The sequence below is a fragment of the Vicia villosa genome, linkage group LG2, assembly GCF_029867415.1.
Source record: "Vicia villosa cultivar HV-30 ecotype Madison, WI linkage group LG2, Vvil1.0, whole genome shotgun sequence".
NCBI lineage: Eukaryota > Viridiplantae > Streptophyta > Magnoliopsida > Fabales > Fabaceae > Vicia > Vicia villosa.
Genome location: NC_081181.1, coordinates 170,086,932 through 170,106,665, shown reverse-complemented (window position 1 = coordinate 170,106,665; position 19,734 = coordinate 170,086,932). Strand labels below are relative to the sequence as shown.

General features: G+C 32.3%; 1 protein-coding gene across 1 annotated transcript; it reads right to left on the bottom strand.

Annotated features, from left to right (window-relative positions):
* Positions 1-10,498: 10,498 nt before the first annotated feature.
* LOC131647407 (plant UBX domain-containing protein 1-like) lies at positions 10,499-11,883 on the bottom strand. The gene is made up of 5 exons (XM_058917299.1): positions 11,833-11,883; positions 11,525-11,720; positions 11,361-11,428; positions 11,120-11,249; positions 10,499-11,003 (listed from the first exon to the last, which is right to left on the bottom strand). Exons 1-5 carry the CDS (start codon positions 11,881-11,883, stop codon positions 10,705-10,707), a joined length of 744 nt encoding a protein of 247 aa, XP_058773282.1. The 3' UTR covers positions 10,499-10,704.
* Between the last annotated feature and the right edge of the window lie 7,851 nt (positions 11,884-19,734).

The following is a 19,734-nucleotide window of genomic DNA, read 5'->3' as shown; positions in this document are numbered from 1 at the left end:
TACAATGTTTTTTTGAATTTTTTTCTTCCTATTTCATTGTTAAATCCAACCTTCAGCATTCCTTTAACACATATCATGAAAAAGGATGCCCTATCATTGTCAATTAACAAATTACATAATTAAAAAAAATTAAAACTTCAACAATGAGTCTATTTGTTTTAATTTTAATTTTTTTTTATACTTTAAAGTTTACAAATGATTTTTAATATATTAAAAAAAAATTCGTTTATTATATATTTGAAAGACTAATTTTAATATTCTATAATATAAATATATATTATTAAAAATCAATACATAGTCAAATCACAATATTTTTCAAAAATAAATTTTATAAAAAACTATTTAATATATAGCTTCAAAATTAAGTGAATTTTTTAAAATTTTAATATTAAAAAAATTCTAATAAAATAAAAAAAATTAAAAAGTTATTTAAATCAAAGATCTTATTGCAAATTTTTTTAAAAATTGTTCTTAAACAAAAATATATAACACTATAAAAATCATTTTAAATTAAAACTAAAACAAAAGTTTAAAATTACTTAAAAAAACATGAAACAAAAAACAAGTATAAACCAAACCAAACTCATAGAATGGTAAGTAAGAAAATGAATGAAATCCGATAATTAAACTTAAAAACAAGTTTCTTTAAAGAATGAAAATACAGAAATATGAAGAAGGAAAATGGATTTTTAAGAGATATAGAAGAATACCATGGAATAAATGTGGTTGATACTTCTCTGGTTGAGGAAAATAAGATCCAACTGTAGAGAAATCCTGAAAAAATGTCTTTTATCAGCTTCTTCGGCCGAGTAGTATCTACATTATAAAAACAAGAATATGTGATTCATTTAAGTTCACCATATAACCAAATGTAGTACCAAAAACTATCCAAAGTTGATGCATATATTGAAGCTTACATAAATAAAAAGACTTCTCTTGTTGTTCAATCACTTTGTTGAGTAGATCAATTAAACTCTGAATCTTTTCCGAAGGATGAAATGTAGCTTTCAATGTATGATTATCGAAAAAGCGAACTCTAATTATTTCAATATACTTGAAAATTTAGTTGATCTGATTCGTGAAAATCTAATTACCTTTGTTATTTTTTAATTCCGAGTGGCGCCCTCATCTGCTTTGCGAAGTTTCTGAGTCTTTAGAAATTTATCTGTACTTCATTCATTTAGATAACAATGTCATAAAGGATTAATTTAGACTAAATACCCTTTTTCGTCCCTTATTTTTATCTCGGGGTCCAGTTTAGTCCCTTAATTTTTAAAAAGTACAAATAGCTCCCTTAACTTTTTAAAATGGAGCACGTTAATCCTTCTGTCAACATCCGTTAGTTAATTTATGTATTTAATATCCACTTGTGTTATTAGGATGGTGAAGTGGTTCCTATGTGGCATAAGACTCAGTTATTCATTAGGATAACCTCAGCTCACAACCTCACAATTTAAGAACATCATTTCTGCGAAAACCACACAAGGCGCAGGGAGGCGAATCTTCAAAGCTCCAACTTGTGTACATGGTACTCAAGAACATGTAAATAAAATGCTACAATAACTGCATTCAAATGATACACAATAGCTGATACATCATAAGTCAATAAAATTCTGGTACACAATAACTGATACAAATGGTGAAGAATTACTGATACAACTTTAATATTCAACATAACTAACACAGAACCATGACTAACTCAGAAGAACTTAATACATGATAAAACCCATAACTAAGAACATTACAAAAAGCATCATAATTTAATATTTTTCCAGCTTCATCTTGCTCAACTGCCTCTTACAATGAGTTATCTCTTTCCTTTTTTCTTCACATGACACTTTAACTTTGAAAAACTCCATTTGCATATCTTCTAATTTCTTAGCAAGCTTTTCCAACCTAGACATCACAACTTGCCCCTTATTATCTTCAGTTTCCTCGTAAAACCATTCAAAAATCCCACAACCAGGTTGCCCAAATCCCTGCAAAGCACATATAATGTTGTTAAACTTCTTAAACCTTACAACTAACTTTCAATGAATAAATAACATAGCTTATAACGCGAACATCCCCAAAAATGTTTCCCAAAGCTCTTAGCTTTCGTCGCCCTTCGTAGAATCGCCCTATCTCCACAGTGGCAAAGCGGTTTCCATGGCATGTTCTGAAGGAGTGAAAAACACTTAGAAAGTGGGGGATTGTATAAGGGTTGTTTCTTTTTTGCAGATAAAAATAATGAACACAATTATTTTTATCCTGGTTCGTTTGAACTCAAACTACCTCCAGTCCACCCTCACAGGTGATTTACCTCTACTGAGGATTTAATCCACTAATAAAAAATGATTACAATGGTTCTCCACTTAGATCAACCTCTAAGTCTTCTTGAGTCTACAAATCACAACCTGATCACTCAAGGAAATTGGTTTATAAAGATAATCAAATACAAGAGATTAAAGTTGCTTCTAATAAAGCTGTAATCACCAAGTGATTTTTTTCTTAAGCTTAAGTTCTAAATCTCACTAAGTATACAAAAGTATGTGAGCTTGAAGATGAAGATTGCTTCTTTGTTCTTTTGCTTTTAGCGTGAGAAAGGTTCAGAGTCAGATGAATAAGATTGTAAAGAATGAACGTAGGCTTTCTAACGTTTCTTCTTGATGACTTTTTCCTTTTATAGGCATGAGAATATGACCGTTGAATAGTACTGCATTAAATGTTTTGCGTGTACAGTACGATGCTGCATTTAATGTTTCACACTTTTGTCAACTACCTCGAGCCTTGCATTAACTGCTACTTTTGACTTTTCCTTTTGTAGCCATACTTCCAACGTTCCTTTTGTCAGACGCACAGACTAGACTTTCTAGCTTTTCATCATTTGCTTTTGTACTGGATTCAGACTTTGCAAGTCTCTTTGAATATTAGAGTTTCCAGCATTTGGTGCATTGTTAGAACTTCAGCGCTTCAGCCTTTTGGAAGTTCTTCAGAGCGTGATACCTTTAGAGCTTCAGAACTTGCTTCTGCTTGTGATGTTCTGATGTGGCCATCCAAAACATCTGGGTCAGAGCATCTGAAGGACGAAATGTTGCATACTCTTTTATACTTTTCTTGAAATGGAAAACGTAATCTATTAGAGTACCACATTGTCTTATACAAAATTCATATCTCATGTTATCATCAAAACTAGAAAATATGATCAGAACATTTCATGTTCTAACAATCTCCCCCTTTTTGATGATGACAAAAACATATAGAATTGATATGAATTTGTATCCAGAAAGAATATGAAACAGATATAGCAATGTAAACTAGTCAGAATGAATAGAATAATCTCCCCCTGAGATTAATAATCTCCCCCTGAAGTTAATACCAGAAGAATTTAATATAAAGGACTTCCCTAAGTATTTTCCATTTCAGAAGAGACTTTGCAGTTGAGCTTTCTCTTAAGATGATTCAAAGCTCCCTTTCCGAGCTTCCTTTTGGACTGCATCAAGGCTTTGAATTTTCTTTAGAGAACCAGCGTATCAGAGCATCAATTTTTGTTTGCTTTAGATCTTTAGAATTTCATTCATTATCTTGAAGATCTTCAGAACATCAAATTTCTTTTCTCCCTTAAGCAAATTGAATATATTTCTCCCTTTTTGAGATTTTCAGAGCATTATATTCCTGCAAAAACTTTCAGATACAGAGCTTTGCATTTCTTGTTAGAAAATTTTGAGACTTAAGCCCAGCAACTGATATAATGAAATCAATTCAAATAATAAGTTTCTCCCCCTTTTTGTCAGTCATCAAAAAGCATAAAAAGATTCAGATGAACAAAGCAAATAATGAAAGGGAAAGAACAAATTTTATTGATAAACAGAAGGTTAACAAAGCAGATGTAAGAAACAAAAGACAACTCCTAAAGACACAGGACTTAGACTAAGAAAACTTAGAAGCTAAGAGGGCTAGGATGTTCTTGATCTCAGCGGTATCTTCTGCTTGCTTCTTAGAAGTCTCTTCAGACTTCTGCATCCAAGTCTTGAACTCTTGGTTTGTGTCATCCTGCTTTTCCAGACGATCAAAGACAACTTCTTGATCCCTCTGAAGTTCCTTCAGAGTGTTCCATACTTCAGAAGTTGAGGAGCCAACAACAGAGGAAGAAGGAGCTTGAACCATTGGTTGAGCAACTGGATTAGAGTCAAACCATGAGAACATAGTCTCCATATCACCAGTCAGAACTGTAAAATCTTTAGGAGCGAAAGGAAATTGTTGTGGCTTCTTGACCACCACGGGCAGAGGATTATCCAAATCCATTTCATCAGCCTCTAGCTCCATCTCATCAACCTCGGAGGTTGCAGCACCAGAAGATTCAGCTTGCAGAGTCTTCCATTTCCTGATATCCTGCAGAGTCTTCCAATGACCAAAGTCCAGAGCTAGACCAGCAGGACCAGAAGTAGCAGCAATGCAAACACTCTGAAGAGTCAGAACTTCAACCTGCAATTCCTTGGTAAACACATCCTAGAGTTTGCCAACAGCCACATGATCTAGCTTAGTATCATGGGCAACCTTCAGAATCTCCAACCTGTTCTGTACCCTGTAGTTAAGTAACTGAAAACAAGTATCAACAGAGGGTTGGGTTGAAGAGGGTTGGATGATGGTTATAGGCTCTTGGGGTTTGGAGATGAGATAGGGTTCAGATGGTTTATCATGAAGAATATATGAAATGATTGAGATGGGTGAGGAGGTTTCTTCTTGATCAGAGTCAACAATAACAATTGTTGGATCAGAGGATGGAAAGGATATGTCAGAAAAGTCACAGAAGACAGGAATGTCAACTGCTGGTGGAGATTTAGATAATGGAGATGTTGGTGGAGGTTGAGGTACAGATGATGATGGTTGAGGTTGGGGTGCAGAAGATTGAGGCTTAGATGGTTGAGGTTGAGAAGTGGAGAATATGTTTTCAGAAGGTATGGAGGGGAAAATAACAGTGAGAGGTGGAGGATTCAGAATTTGTGGTTCAGAAGATTGAATGAGTTGTTTTCCTTTTGAGGTGGTGGAGGAAGATGGAATTTTAGAAGATGGTTGTTTTTGTTGAGGGGGGATTTCTGGTTCAGATTGAAGGATGGTATTATCTATAAAATCTATATCATCTATCAGCTTTTTAAGAGCTTCAGATGATCTAGGGATTTTAAGAGAGTCAGGGTCTGCTGTTGATACTCGTTCAGAAACTTTAACAGAGGAATGTACAGAATCAGATATAGAAATACCTGAGCTTTTCTTCTTCTTCTTCTGAAGGTTTGTAGGACCATCTCCAGCAGTCTTTCTCTTCTTTTTCTTCTTCTTTAAGTCATCCACAGAAGGGAGACTTCTGCCACATAGCCACGCTGGATCAAATTCTGTGTTGTCCTTCAGGCATGACTCCAAATAGAAGAGAACAGAGTCAGGATGTTCTTCCTTGAAGAACAACTAAAACTCATCGTCTAGGTTTCTTTTGGACAAAATATCACTGACCACTGTTGGTGGAGAATTTACTTTGGTGATCAGCTTCATTTTCTTCAGACTATGGTTTGTCAGAGTACTCCCACAGATGGCTACCAGATCCTTAGCTACTCCAGCTTCCTTCAGAGCATCTATCAGACCACTCTCTGTCAGAATGTCTGATATCAGCTTACCCATTGGAATGGTGTTCCTCTTGACCTTTGGATATTTCAGCCTTTCTTGCTCTCTTGAGTCCTTCACATGGGTCCACAAATGATTGAACAGAATGTGAGGCAAATCAATCCTCTGACCCTTGCCAATGCAATACAGAAGGAACTGCTGGTCTTGATTGATATAGGTTGCAGAAACTGAAGACTTTCTGTGATTTATGCATCCCATAATGATCTTTACCCAAACTCTGTATGGAGGTTTCAGATCTCTAGTGTTGGCCGAACCTTGACCAGATGTAAAAATTTCTGGGTAAACTGCTTCCCAGTTGGTTCTGCCTGCAATAGCGCCAGTTACTCCACCCAATCCTTTGAGATTCAGTAACTTCCTTATGAGAATTTCAGTGATTGAAATCTCTTGCCCTAAGACGAAGGAGATGATAGATTTAGGGGTGAGAGTAACATGAATCCAGAATTCTTTTACCAAATCTGGGTAAACCGGTCCAATGAGACGATCAAAGTAGTTTTCCCAGCCTTGAACTAACTTGTTTGATTTGATGTTGAAGTCGTGTTCTTGAAGATTGTTGAAATCCACCATTAGTTCACAGAGAACTTCCAAGTCTGCAAACGGAATCAGACAAGTTCTTGTTGGTTCTGTGAATGCTTGTTGTTGTTGAGAAGAAGCAGGTTGATGTTGCTGAGATGAAAAAGGGTTTGATGTTGAAGAAGCCATTGAAGACGAAGAACAGAGTTGCCTCTTAGGTCTAGGGTTTTGGTAGAGGCGAAACAGTTGGTGAAAATGCATAAACGAAGAAGAGAATGAAGGAGTGAAAAGAGATAAAATGAAGATGAAATGAAGTTATATAGACACGGATTTGAAATAAAATGCAATGAAGTTCTGAATGCAGCAGTTACACAAAATGCATTAATGATGAAAGACGTTAGTGGGAAGTAACGTGAGATTTGAAAAGATTTGCACAGTTACCTAGGGCGGCGTCTCATCAATTGCACACATGCTTGTCCCTTCAGATTATATGCACACGTGGTCATCATCTTGGGATAACTGGAGACAGCTGTTTTGCTTTAACAGAAGTTCTGAGTCATACTAGGCACATGAAACGTTAGTGATAAAGAATGAACGAGATTGCTTCTTTGTTCTTCTGCTTTTAGCGTGAGAAAGGTTCAGAGTCAGATGAATGAGATTGTAAAGAATGAACGTAGGCTTTCTAACGTTTCTTCTTGCTGACTTCTTCCTTTTATAGGCATGAGAATATGATCGTTGAATAGTACTGCATTAAATGCTTTGCGTGTACAGTACAATGCTGCATTTAATGTTTCACACTTTTATCAACTACCTCGAGCCTTGCATTAACTGCTACTTCTGACTTTGCCTTTTGTAGCCATACTTCCAATGTTCCTTTTGTCAGACGCACAAACTAGACTTTCTAGCTTTTCATCATTTGCTTTTGTACTGGATTCAGACTTTGCAAGTCTCTTTGAATATCAGAGTTTTCAGCGTTTGGTGCATTCTTAGAACTTCAGCGCTTCAGCCTTTGGGAAGTTCTTCAGAGCGTGATACCTTTAGAGCTTCAGAACTTGCTTCTGCTTGTCATGTTCTGATGTGGCCATCCAGAACATTTGGGTCAGAGCATCTGAAGGAAGAAATGTTGCATACTCTTTTATACTTTTCCTGAAATGGAAAACGTAATCTATTAGAGTACCACATTGTCTTATACAAAATTCATATCTCATGTTATCATCAAAACTATAAAATATGATCAGAACATTTCATGTTCTAACATGTTTAAACTTTCACGGCTTCTTTGTATCATAGAGGACAAACAACTCGAAGATTTCATGAAGAGGTCGTTCAATTTTTGGAAAGGGGAAAAAAAGGAATAAGAAGAACCCTAAATTGATTTCCCGTTTTCACAGAATAGGGGAAAGGGGAAAAAAAGGAAGAAGAACCTACTGCCTAAGTCATATGCCATGCAAGCTTTAATAAACGATCGTTATCATAAAATGGACAGAAAGGACCATCCTGCTCCATTTTAAAAAGTTAAGGGAGCTATTTGCACTTTTTAAAAATTAAGGGACCAAATTGGACTCCGAGATAAAGAAAAGGGACGAAAAATGGTATTTATCCATTAATTTAAGATAATGAGTTCTTCATAAAAAAAGTTGATTATGATCAATTTACCTACTTAAGAGTATGTAGTAATCAACTGTGAAGTCGTAGAACTCGTTTGTCTCTTCTTCTTCTGGAATACCAACAAGAAATATAAGCTTAATCAGAATACATTATATAGATTAAATATACAAACATCAACACTTTAAATTCTAAATGCACATGCACAACTACGATTTGAGAAGTAACGTGAAACCTTTGAACAAAAGTGTATTCCATGTATCACACTTGTTAGTATCCAATACTGACACGACATATGTCTGATACCTTTTGTGAATATATTGAAGTCATTTTCTACCTTTTGGAATAATTATTAACATGAGTTAAACTTTGATGCCACTTGTTGAACAAGTAACTCCAAACACAATAATGGAGGCGGAGTGAATTGAGGTATTTAAAATTCCTGATTAATTTAAAAAGTTGTTTTCTTAAAATAACAATTAACATTAGTATTAAAATAGCACAGAGAAAAGCAGTGGAAAGATAAGAAATAATAAAGTAAACAATAGAAAGTAAGAGATACTGTTAGAGAGATGGAACCAAGATTTATACAGGATCAGTCGAATGTTGGCCTAGTATGTGACCCCAAGAGAACTTCTTGAGAGTTTTATTAATAATCTTGAGTTTTATAAGTTATGCCACTCACCTTTGTTTCAAGCTAACCGAGAGGTTTTATGATCACTCATCCCCCAATCAAAAAATATTTTTTCCACGAGATGAAATTATGAACCAAGTAAAGATTTTATTGGCTAACTTCAATAACCAAACAAAATTTCAACCTTGGTAAGTTCTAGAACCAAATAAACATTTTCACCGGTTTATCTCTACAATCAAAATAGAAAACTTCAAAAGAATCACACTTTTGAAATAAAGAATGACACGACATCAAAACAACACTTTCCTTACAATTAGTTTTCATTCACAAGACACTAAGGCAACTTTGGTGAAATAAAATATCACTAAGAAAGAAGGAGAGTTATAAATAGTAAAATAATGGAAAACTCCAAATTTTGATGTGATTTCGAAGGAGGAGAGGCCTCCTTTATATAGGAGAAAATAAGGCTAAAAAGAAAATAATCTATGGGTCGAGTTATTGGAACTGTCAATTAGGCCAATCAATTATGTACCCTTAATAATTGATTGTTCAAGCACCAAATGGAAGGTTTTGATATTTAGTCCTTACATATCATTAAGAGACTGTCCCAATTATTTTTAAACTTATAATATTATATTTGTACTAGGCTCTAATGAGGAGTAGCTTACAAGGAAGGTTATTAAGGAGGCGAGAGACGAGGCGCCCAGCGAAACCACCGACCGCCATAAATGGGCCATAAGGCCGCCCACAATGGACAAAGAGGTCGTCTAGAGGTGACAATACAGCCAATCCGATTGGGATCCCATTGTCCTAATCATCTCGTAGACGTGAGTAATGACATGGACTCATGATAACTAACTAAAGAGAATCACTCAAGGAGGGGAATCACTTCCTCCACGGTTCTAGAAAGACTAGTTCCCCTTATGAATCAAAGGAACATCTAGTCCCTCTACTCCTTAGAGAATTTTTCACTATGTTTTAGATCTTTGTACAAGTCTTCGTAAAGACCTCTTTAAAACTTTCTTATACATAAACAAATAGAAAGAATCCTACTTTCTTTTTACAATAACTTATCACCACAAACTTGATGACTAAGTTCCAATACACTTTGTAAATGATTTTAAATAAAATTTGTCCTCGGATTGATTTTTAAGATGAATAATTGATCTTATCTTTCTCTATATCACAATTTAAACTTATATACTTTAATTGCTCACGTGCTCATAATTGTTTGATGAAACTTTTTGAGATATATGAAATGGTGCAAAAGTTCCACAACTTGAAAAAGTAAGAACACTTTGATAAAATATGTTTAAGTTGTATGAAAATGATTTTCGAAAGAGGTGAATTGTTTTTTTTTCAAGTATAGAATCTTATATACATTCTTAGGATTTTTTGTTATTGAAACATCCTTAGGATCTGTTTTGCTGCCATAGATTCAAGATTCAAGCTATGCGAAACAGAGATCTCGATGCCTCAACTGCAACTATCAGCTACAAATTCATCAAACACAACACAACATTCCATTTGTCCATCATCGCAGATCTTCTATGCAGAAGCTTACTTCATTTTTCAAGAATTTCAAGATTGATGACTACACCGATCACAACGATTTTTCTTCAATCACATGCAGAAAATCTTAGAACAAAATAAAAATTGTGATGCTACTATTGGTGAATTTCAATCTTCAGATTCGTTGGAAAATCTTGATCGGTTGAATTAAGAGTGAAGAAAAATTGCAGAAAGAGGATAAAAAAACATTGAATTCCAAGAGTTTAAAGTAAAGTGAATTCGCTAATAACAGTTGGATATCCAAGAGTTTATTACATGAAAACTACAACTATGAATTTCAACTGTAGCATTGGGAAATGTTAGCACCAACTATTCATTTTACATTGCCATAAGATAGCATACACCTCATAAACCAGGTTTAAGGTTGAAGTTCTTTACATTTGAAATGGTGTTTAGTAGACAGAAAATCTAATAAATAGACAGAAAAAGTTATTACAACAAAAGTATATGAGCTACAAAGAAAGAATTCAATCTTTATGGAGAAAAACATGAGATTATAAAAAAAATGTCAAATGATAATACCGGAAAAAGAATCTCTATTCAAGAAATTTTAAAAGAGCAAAGAAACTTTTGTGCAATCTTTTAGATTTAGCATGATACACAAAGTTAAGATCCATAAGCCAATTAACATTATCTATGAGGATAAAATTAACAAAATACAAAACTTTGAAGAAACATACATTCATGCACAGAACAAGTTCTCTCCATCAATTAACCACTTAACCTAATTGATATCACATTCTCAACCACTTTGGCTTCACAATCCTTTTCTCAGCAGGTTTTCGTTCTTCAATGGAAGGAGCTCGCGTGACAGGCTCAATAGACATCAGTTCAAACTGTAATGACTCTGATGGCTGACCTTGATCATAAGCATTCTTCAAAGACATAACTTCTTCTAGTAGGTAAGGGCAATCGCCGTTGCTATCACCTTTTGAAACATCATAAGAAAAGTACACAATGGCGCCAGGACAAAATCTGGCAGTATAGAAATCTTGAGAAACGTCTTTAATCAGATTCTTGGGCGGAGTAGTATCTATATTTTAAAAACATGAACATGTGGTTAATTGAAATTCAGGACATGATCACTATCAGTTTACAATTATACATACTAATGTACTAGCCAAAACAATTCAGTGTTGAAATGCTCACATAAATAAAAGGGCTTATGTGGTTGTGCAATCACATTGTTAAGAAGATCGATTAAGCTTTGGATTCTTTCAGATGGATGAAATGTGGTTTCCAATGTATGGTTATCCGGGAAGCGAACTCTAATTACAGCCTAAAAACAAAAACAAAACCAAATGACAAAATAAGTTTGTTTCGTATTGATCGAATTTATTTCAATATCCTTGAAAATCTTATTGATCTGATTTGTGAAAAGTATAATTACCTTTGTTATTTTCGACCTGCGAGCTGCCTCGTCTGCTTCGCGGAGTTTCCGAGTCCTCAGATATTTATCTGTTCATCATTAAATTAGATAGCAATGTCATGAAGGGGTTAATTAATGATAATCAGTTCTACATTCATAAAAAAAAAAGACAATGATGGATTTACCTTCTTTTTTAGTACTCAAGAGTTTGTAATAATCGGCAGCAGTGAAGTCGTAGAACTCGTCGGTCTCGTCTTCTTCCAGAATACCAACAAGTTTATTAGCTTGGTGTGGTGCATGATGTTGAATTGGAGAAATTGAAAAAGTTTCAAAAACACTAATCTCTCTGCCAAATTTTTGAGTCATCTCTGTAATCTTTGTCTATAGCCACAAAACATATCACATAGGATAGTGAAGTGAGAAGAGAAAAAAAAGAAGCCTTTTGAGAAAACAAAAATGAAGAAGAAAAGAGGGAATGAATGAGAATATATACCTTTGAAGGAAAATCGGAAGTTCTTCTCCTTTTTGAAGGATAAACTACCATGATGTTACTATTGAGGTTTTGAGATTTTGATTTTGAGACTTTCTACAAAAACAATGATAAAACATAGCATGTTATTTAAAATAAATGTCTTATACGAAAAAATCATTGTGATTAGATTTTGATTTTCAGATTTTAAAAATCAAATCAAATCAAATTAAATGCATATATTTTAAAAAAAAAATAATATTTATTAATTTAATTTATATACACTTTCATAGATTTTAAATATAATTAATTATTTATATTATTATTATTATTATTATTATTATTATTATTATTATTATTATTATTATTATTATTATTATTATTATTATGCATAGATTGATATGTTTTATTATATAATTTAAATATCTAAAAACTGGTCAAAATTTAATGAATTAGATTTCATCTAATTGGATTTTTACCTGAACCAAATCTACAAGATATGTTTGCTGTACATTATAAGAGATCATAAAAGATACGATAGAAGAATAACTCTATCATATCTTGTCTTAAGTTTAATATAATATTTCACGACACAATAAAATATGATAAATAATCTAAAAATTTCTTATTAATTATATTTTTTTAAAAATAGTGATTTATACCTAAAAACATAATTTAAAAATCCAATATAAAATATAAATAAAAAAGGGCTCCGACATTAAAATTGAAACAAATTTATTTATTAAAATCAGTGTTGGCTAATGACCTAGGGCTCTAGAGTCGGTGACACAGACGTGGAGAAGACATGTAAGATTTACACTCCAGTGACCAAGTCAGTTACAAGGTCTAAGATGGATATAGTGAAAAGTGGAAATAAAAAAAGTGTAATTTGAATCTCACATGTGCTAACTTTATACGTTGGATCATCTCCGCTGAGACTATGTGTAATTGGACTTTAATATAGGAATTTTGGTAAGCCCATACAGTTTTCCCAAAGGCTCGTCGAACGTATACTAGTCAGAAAGTCTTTCAAAGTTGTCACCAGCTCTAACGATTATGTCCGGCCATAGCGAGAAGTAGGAAGATCGTGGAATAGTTAAAAAAGTAATTGAGAACAAAGGCACTAAATGCTCTTCCATCATTGAAACGTCTCGGTGATTTTTTCCAGATGCGGGACTTTAGTTTCGCATATTAGGATAAAATTAACCTTAGTGACAGTAAAATATATATTAAAATAATATTTTAATAAAAATATAATATGAGATAATAATACTCAAAAGCTTATTAGCTTAGTTTGTAAGGTAATATAATGTCTTATTGCTAACCAAATAAGTTTTTTTTAAATTGAAAGCCTCGTATATATTAAACAAAAAGAAGCTTTATAAAGAGAATGGAGCCCAAAAGTGGCACATCAAAAGGAATAAAATCTAAAAAAAGGAATTCCTAGTCAATTTTATACAAAATTCTTCCTAACGCCCATAAGAATGGGTTCAAAAATGGTAAGGGAGTTACAAGTGAGGTCCAAGTTGGCCATGTGTTTAGTAGAAGAGTTCTCTTCTCTATATATGTGAGATATAAAAAGATTTGTATGGGCAGAATAAGAAATACTTTTAAACCACTAATGTTTGATTTGGCAAGGCACCAAAGAGTTTCGGTGAAAAGCTTGAACCACATTTATAAAATCCGTTTCAATCCAGAGCTTGGACCAAGCTCTATCACTAACAACTTTCATTGCCAAAATAACATCCAAGAACTCATCCATGAGGGAGAAGGGTCAAGATGCGAATGCAATAACAAAATTGACATGGTTATTACAATAGGAACTTTATCATATGGATTTGATAAGTGCCTCTCTCAATAGAAACTTGAATGTGGAAATTAAAGACTTTTTTTGTGCCAACATAATGTAGATAATCATGGAGAAATTAATAGGGGTGGCAAAATGGATGGATTGGATGGTTAATGGATGGACCAAACCAATCCATTAATCCATTACCAATCCATTAAACTCTCTTAATAAAAATCCAATCCAATCCATCCATTAAAGAATAAAATCCATCAAATCCATCCATTAACATATTTCTAATGGATGGATATCCATCCATCCAAAAAATAATTAAAAATTTCTTAAAATTTTTTCTAAATATCATAGAAAAATATTTAAATATTCTAAAATATTTTTCAAATTTAGGAATTTTTAGAGTGTACATAAGCCCCCCGATCACAAGGTCCAACAGGCTGATGTGTTCGGCCCCTGACTCCTAAAATTCCTAGGACGATAACTCTAACTGTTCCATATGATCCAACGACCACAGGTTCCCTGCGTGTGTCAGGGGGTTTTTAAAACTAATGATGGGCGTGCGTCCCATCAGGATCTTTTGGCCTTCCCTCATAATGATAGTCTTTTATAGGGAAATAACTAGCATCATGATCCTATTCCCTATCCTCTTCAGCTCTTTAACCAAGATTAAAGAATTCATCCATCGCTCTCTCTTATTCACATACTCTCATTTGTTCCAAGAATGCTTCTAACTTCTCCTTCTTATCAACGCGTTTCAACATTTTCTCCTTATTACACTGGTAACTTTCTAATCTATCTCAGTTATTTAAATTTTTTCTGGTTATGGTGCTCATACGAGAGTGCGATGATTCAGGGAATGTACCTGTTGCCCAGAACGCCCTAGAGAGAAGTGAGTTATGGGCTAAATGCATGAAGGAATGCGAGGGTCACTTGGGACAAGTTGAGTTTGATCAAATCATTAGGGAATTCTATGGTAATTTTTTCTCACCTCTTGTCGATACTAATTCTGAATCGTCCCTCTCTTCAAGTTCCGTGGAAGTCTTGATGGAGATGAACGGGTCCTTCATCGATTCATAAGTCCCAAGTTATGGCCACCGCACGGTGGTTCTCATTGATATTGGAAAATTATGTTCTAATATGAACCTCTCGTCCATAGGGAACGAAGAGGACGTGATACTAGAGCCATGTGTTAACGGAGAAAGAGTTTGCATATATCGGCATAGAGGAGTCTTAGATGAATTATTTTACTTATATATAGGGATACTCGAAGACTTAAAAATCCAGATACCTTTCTATGATTTTGAAGCCGACCTCCTGACCTCCCTAAACATAGCCCCTACTCTAGGATTGTTTTTCTCTTTTTTGAGCTGAAAGGAGCAGACAAAGGCAGCTGGGTTTGCATCAACAGATCCCCTAGTAGGAGTTTCTTCATAGCATATAGTATGTAATACCTTAACGTTTTTCCATATGCTTTCTTTGACTTTCTCATCCACTTATTTCCAATCATCTATCAATATACTTACTTTGCTCTGTCCAAGGAACATAACATAACTCTTAAAAGTAAGGTAATATCACAATCAACTACTCTGTAGAACGAATCAAATTCGATCAGAGTTTTTTCACCTGATGAGTTGAGGACTGATGTGAATTGGGGCATCATTGTGACACCTCTTTGTGATCTTTATGATTGAGTATCATTTGTTTGAGTTTCATTTGCATAATATTCATTTGTTTGATGTTCTTTGCTAGTATCTAATAAAGAACTCGACAAGGTTGACATCTAGGATAAAAAAACAACAACAAGAAGAACATAAACAACAACCACAACACCAACCACAATAATGGAAAATGAAGTTTACTGTAGATGCATGGGGAAAATATGTATCTACCCTAAACGTGATGACTAAGTAAATGATGTTGGTGTTGTCTTCCTTCCTTACAGCAAAGACGATGTTATTGTTGTCTTCCTTCTCGACAGTGACAACTTGGTTGGTGTACTCTTCTCTTTCAACATCACGATCATGATGATCTTGTCAACCTTGACGATGATGACGAAAATGACAAATACACAGTGAAGAATGGATACTGAAAAGACAAGCTAGGGTGAACGATGATGTTTTGGTTGGAATCGTGTATTATTTCAGAGTATTAAACGTTAGGGTTTAGGGTTGAAATCATGTATTGTTTTGTCTAGTTTCTTTTTTCAATGGAAAAAAGGATACTGAAGAAACAAACTAACTAGGAGTGTATAATATTATAAAGCTACCACCACGATCAAAACCAAAAACCGTTATGATATATTTTTTTCATATTGAAATTTCATATAGAAACACCATAGTTTAATTTACGATTAAACATTTTAAATGCAAAACAAACTATATCACAATGGTGGAACACACCAAATGTAGTCATAACCCTTTAAGTTTTTATTTAAAAATAAATAAAAAATAAAAGGAGCACCTTAATATTAATGCAATCATTTATATGATGGTGCAGAGGTTCGAACCCGTGAAAGCTTGGTGATTTTACCATTGTTGACTCATCAACCATTGTTATATACGATTAATTTTAAATCAAGAAACAAAAATAATATGGGAGCACCTTAGTTTAGAGATGTCACCACGATGTAGGGAAGAACCGTGGTGACAATGACGTTGTTATTTACGCATTTTGTAGTAGTGTGAGAGGAGAGTAATGGCATAAAAGACTGAGTACTGACCATGAACATAGGATCAAGTTGACTATACAAGGGAGGACGCCTGGCCGAGTGAGGTGACTGGCATACTACTATCCTCGGGCGTTAGGACTTCTTCTTGCCATTATCACTAGTACCCTTACCCTTATCAGGTCGGGGTAGCATTTTACCTATTTATAGAGAATATACAGTTAATATATAATATATTTGAAAAACACATTCTCATCAACACATATTCATTAACATATTCAATAGATGGTTCATTAAGTAAAATTACAAAAACAAATTCTCATCAATACATATTCATTATTCTAAATCTTCATGCTCGTCATCCATATCATTTTCATCATCTGATGTGATATTATCCTCGAACCCAAACTCTTCATGTTATTTGTCCACCTTATTATCAAACAACAATATAAAGGAATCAAATTGATTCCCCTCAACCATTGTATCAGACAAACTTGTAGTTTGTTCATCTGCATTCACATCATTAATTTGTTCAACTTTATCAACTTGGTAAGCAAGATCTTTCACAAGATCGCCAGTTTCAATATGACCCAATGATTTTGTTTTTATTACAACATAACACCCTCATTTACGTGGCACAAGTGAAGGATAAGGAACATCATAAACTTGCCTAACAATATGTGACATTAAGAAAGGGCCATACTCTTCGTACCTCCGGTTCATTTGAATCTCACCAGTACCATATGTCACACCAAAAGCATCCTCAACCATGTCACTGATTAGATTAAAGTTTTCCTCATATTCCATAGACGGTCGACTACTTCAAGCATGCGTATTACTAGTCTCTGATACGTTACTCGACAGTTCTTCACCATTATACGTCCAAACCCAATAATTTTCAATGAAATCCCTTCTCTTCAAATGACGTTCTACTTCCTCTGAATCACTAATTACAGGTGTACATTCACATTTAAGACAAGGACACCTAAATCCTCCTTCGCTTCGACAACGTTCCTAAGCAAACGCCCACATGATAGACCCATTAACTGCTTCTATAAAATTGGGTTTAAGTGCACGTCTTCCTGGATACAATCTATCGTACATTCAACTACGATAATATGATAATATTCCATACTGCACATTATATATATAACTTTCCTTATATATATAAACTAACATTCAATAAACATATTGAATATATATTAACCATAATTTCTTGTTTTATAACTAAACATTTTATAAACATATAAAAATTAATATTTTTTATATAATCGCCACTATATTCTATTTTTTTTAAACAAAATATATAAAACATATAATAATCATTTTTTTAAATGTTAAGTTTAAAAAATACTACATCACACTGTTTTATTCTTAACCAACAAATTATTCATTTAAGAAATATAAAATAAGATTTTATTTTATTTTAAATAAACATATATAATATATTCTAATTTTAATATATATTTTGTTTAAAAATTTTATTTTCGTTTTAAAAAATTTTTTTTTGCTTTAAAAAATATTTTATTTATAATTCTATCTTTAAAAATTAATAATGTTTTTTATACATAACTAATATATTCATCTTTAATAAAATTTTTTTTATTAATATATAATATTTTGTTCTTCATGAAAATAAAAAATATATACTATTTTTATTAATATGTTCTGTTTTAAAAACCAATAACATAAAATATGTATCCTTTTTTTATAAGACAATTTTTATAATATATATTTATTAAAATAGTTTTTATTATAAATTTTTTATTTATTATATATATATATATATATATATATATATATATATATATATATATATATATATATATATATATATATATATATATAACAATTTTTATTTTGATTTATAAAACATTTTTTTATTATTTTATATAACAGCTTTTATTAAATACATAAAACTGTTATTATTACCATATATATGTATATTTTAAAAATTTATAGTTCTAGATATTTATTATATATTGTTAGTTATAGATATTTAATACTCTTTTTCATTATTTTGTTAAATTTTCTTTTCTTTATTTTGTTTTAATAAAATGAATATAAATAAAATTAAAAAACAAAAGGATTTTTTAGGAGCAAAAAATGAATATATATTCCAAAAACCAGTTGAATACAAGCTGATCCTAGGATACAAGCCTCAAGATGACAAACAAAGAATATATAATTTTTGTTTTATTTTTATTATCATATTCTATTTTATTTTTCATTTTCTTTACAAAATATATATTAAAAGGTTAATCTATAATAGTATATATATATATATATATATATATATATATATATATATATATATATATATATATATATATATATATATATATATATATATATATATATATTGTGACGGTCTGGATTGGAAAATTAGAGACGAAGGCTTATACCTTGTGCCTCTGAATTGGGTAATTGATGACGGCGGCTGAAGCTTCGATTGGTACCACATGCATATGCACAATTGAGTCGCATTTGAGTCGTTTTCCGTTGTTGTTGGTTGTAGTTGTTGATTGTGTATTACGATGCTTATATGATGATATAGATGCTTATACGTTGACTTGTTGAAAATGCTTCTATATGAGGAGGGATCAAATTACACCCGAAGAGTTACATCACGAGTTACACTCTTTCAATAACTACATCTCTAATTAATATTTTTTAAATTCAACCGTTGGATTGAAATATAATATCATATAGATTATACCTATAAAATTTGAGCTTAATCTATAATGATTTACTATATCATCAAGATATCCAAAGATTAACGTCAAAATGAGTTTTCATATAACATTAATTTTGATGTAATTCAATGACATAGTAAATCATTATAGATTAAGCTCAAACTTTATAGGTATGATCTAGATGATATTATGTTTCAATCCAACGGTTGAATTTAAAAAATATTAATTAGAGATGTAGTTATTGAACGAGTGTAACTCGTGGTGTAACTCTTTGGGTGTAATTTGATCCCTCCTCTATATGTATGTATATATATATATATATATAATTTTGTTTTAAATTAATATATTTATATAATAATCTAATTAATCTATTACAAAACATAATATTTAAACACACACTAAAAAATCAATTATTCTATTAAATTTGTAAAAAAAAACCTCTTCTTCAAAAACACACACTAAAAATTCTCTTTAAAATTCTTAAATTTTTTTCTCTTCAAAATCTTGAAAAAAAATAAAATCTAAATTAAGAAACAGAAAATATTTTAAAGATAAAACAAAATTATAAAAAATAGTTGATACAAATTACCTTTTGATACAAGATTGGAAGAAATTTGTGAAAAAATTTGGGATTGGAACGTATGAGAAAAGGATTTGAGATTGGAAGAGAAGAATCGAAGAGGAAAAAAACTATGAAAGAATGGTTTCTGGGGAGAAAGAGAAATGCGCTGATCTATATAAGCCAAAAAGCAACGTGAATATCA

What these genes read in the sequence shown, in the direction of transcription:
- LOC131647407 (XM_058917299.1), bottom strand. Translation starts at nt 11,883, where the DNA reads ATGGTAGTTTATCCTTCAAAAAGGAGAAGAACTTCCGATTTTCCTTCA. An exon ending in CTTGAGTACTAAAAAAGAAG is followed by an intron (nt 11,429 to 11,524) that starts GTAAATCCATCA and finishes AATGATGAACAG; the next exon opens with ATAAATATCTGAGGACTCGG. An exon ending in GCAGGTCGAAAATAACAAAG is followed by an intron (nt 11,250 to 11,360) that starts GTAATTATACTT and finishes TTTTGTTTTTAG; the next exon opens with GCTGTAATTAGAGTTCGCTT.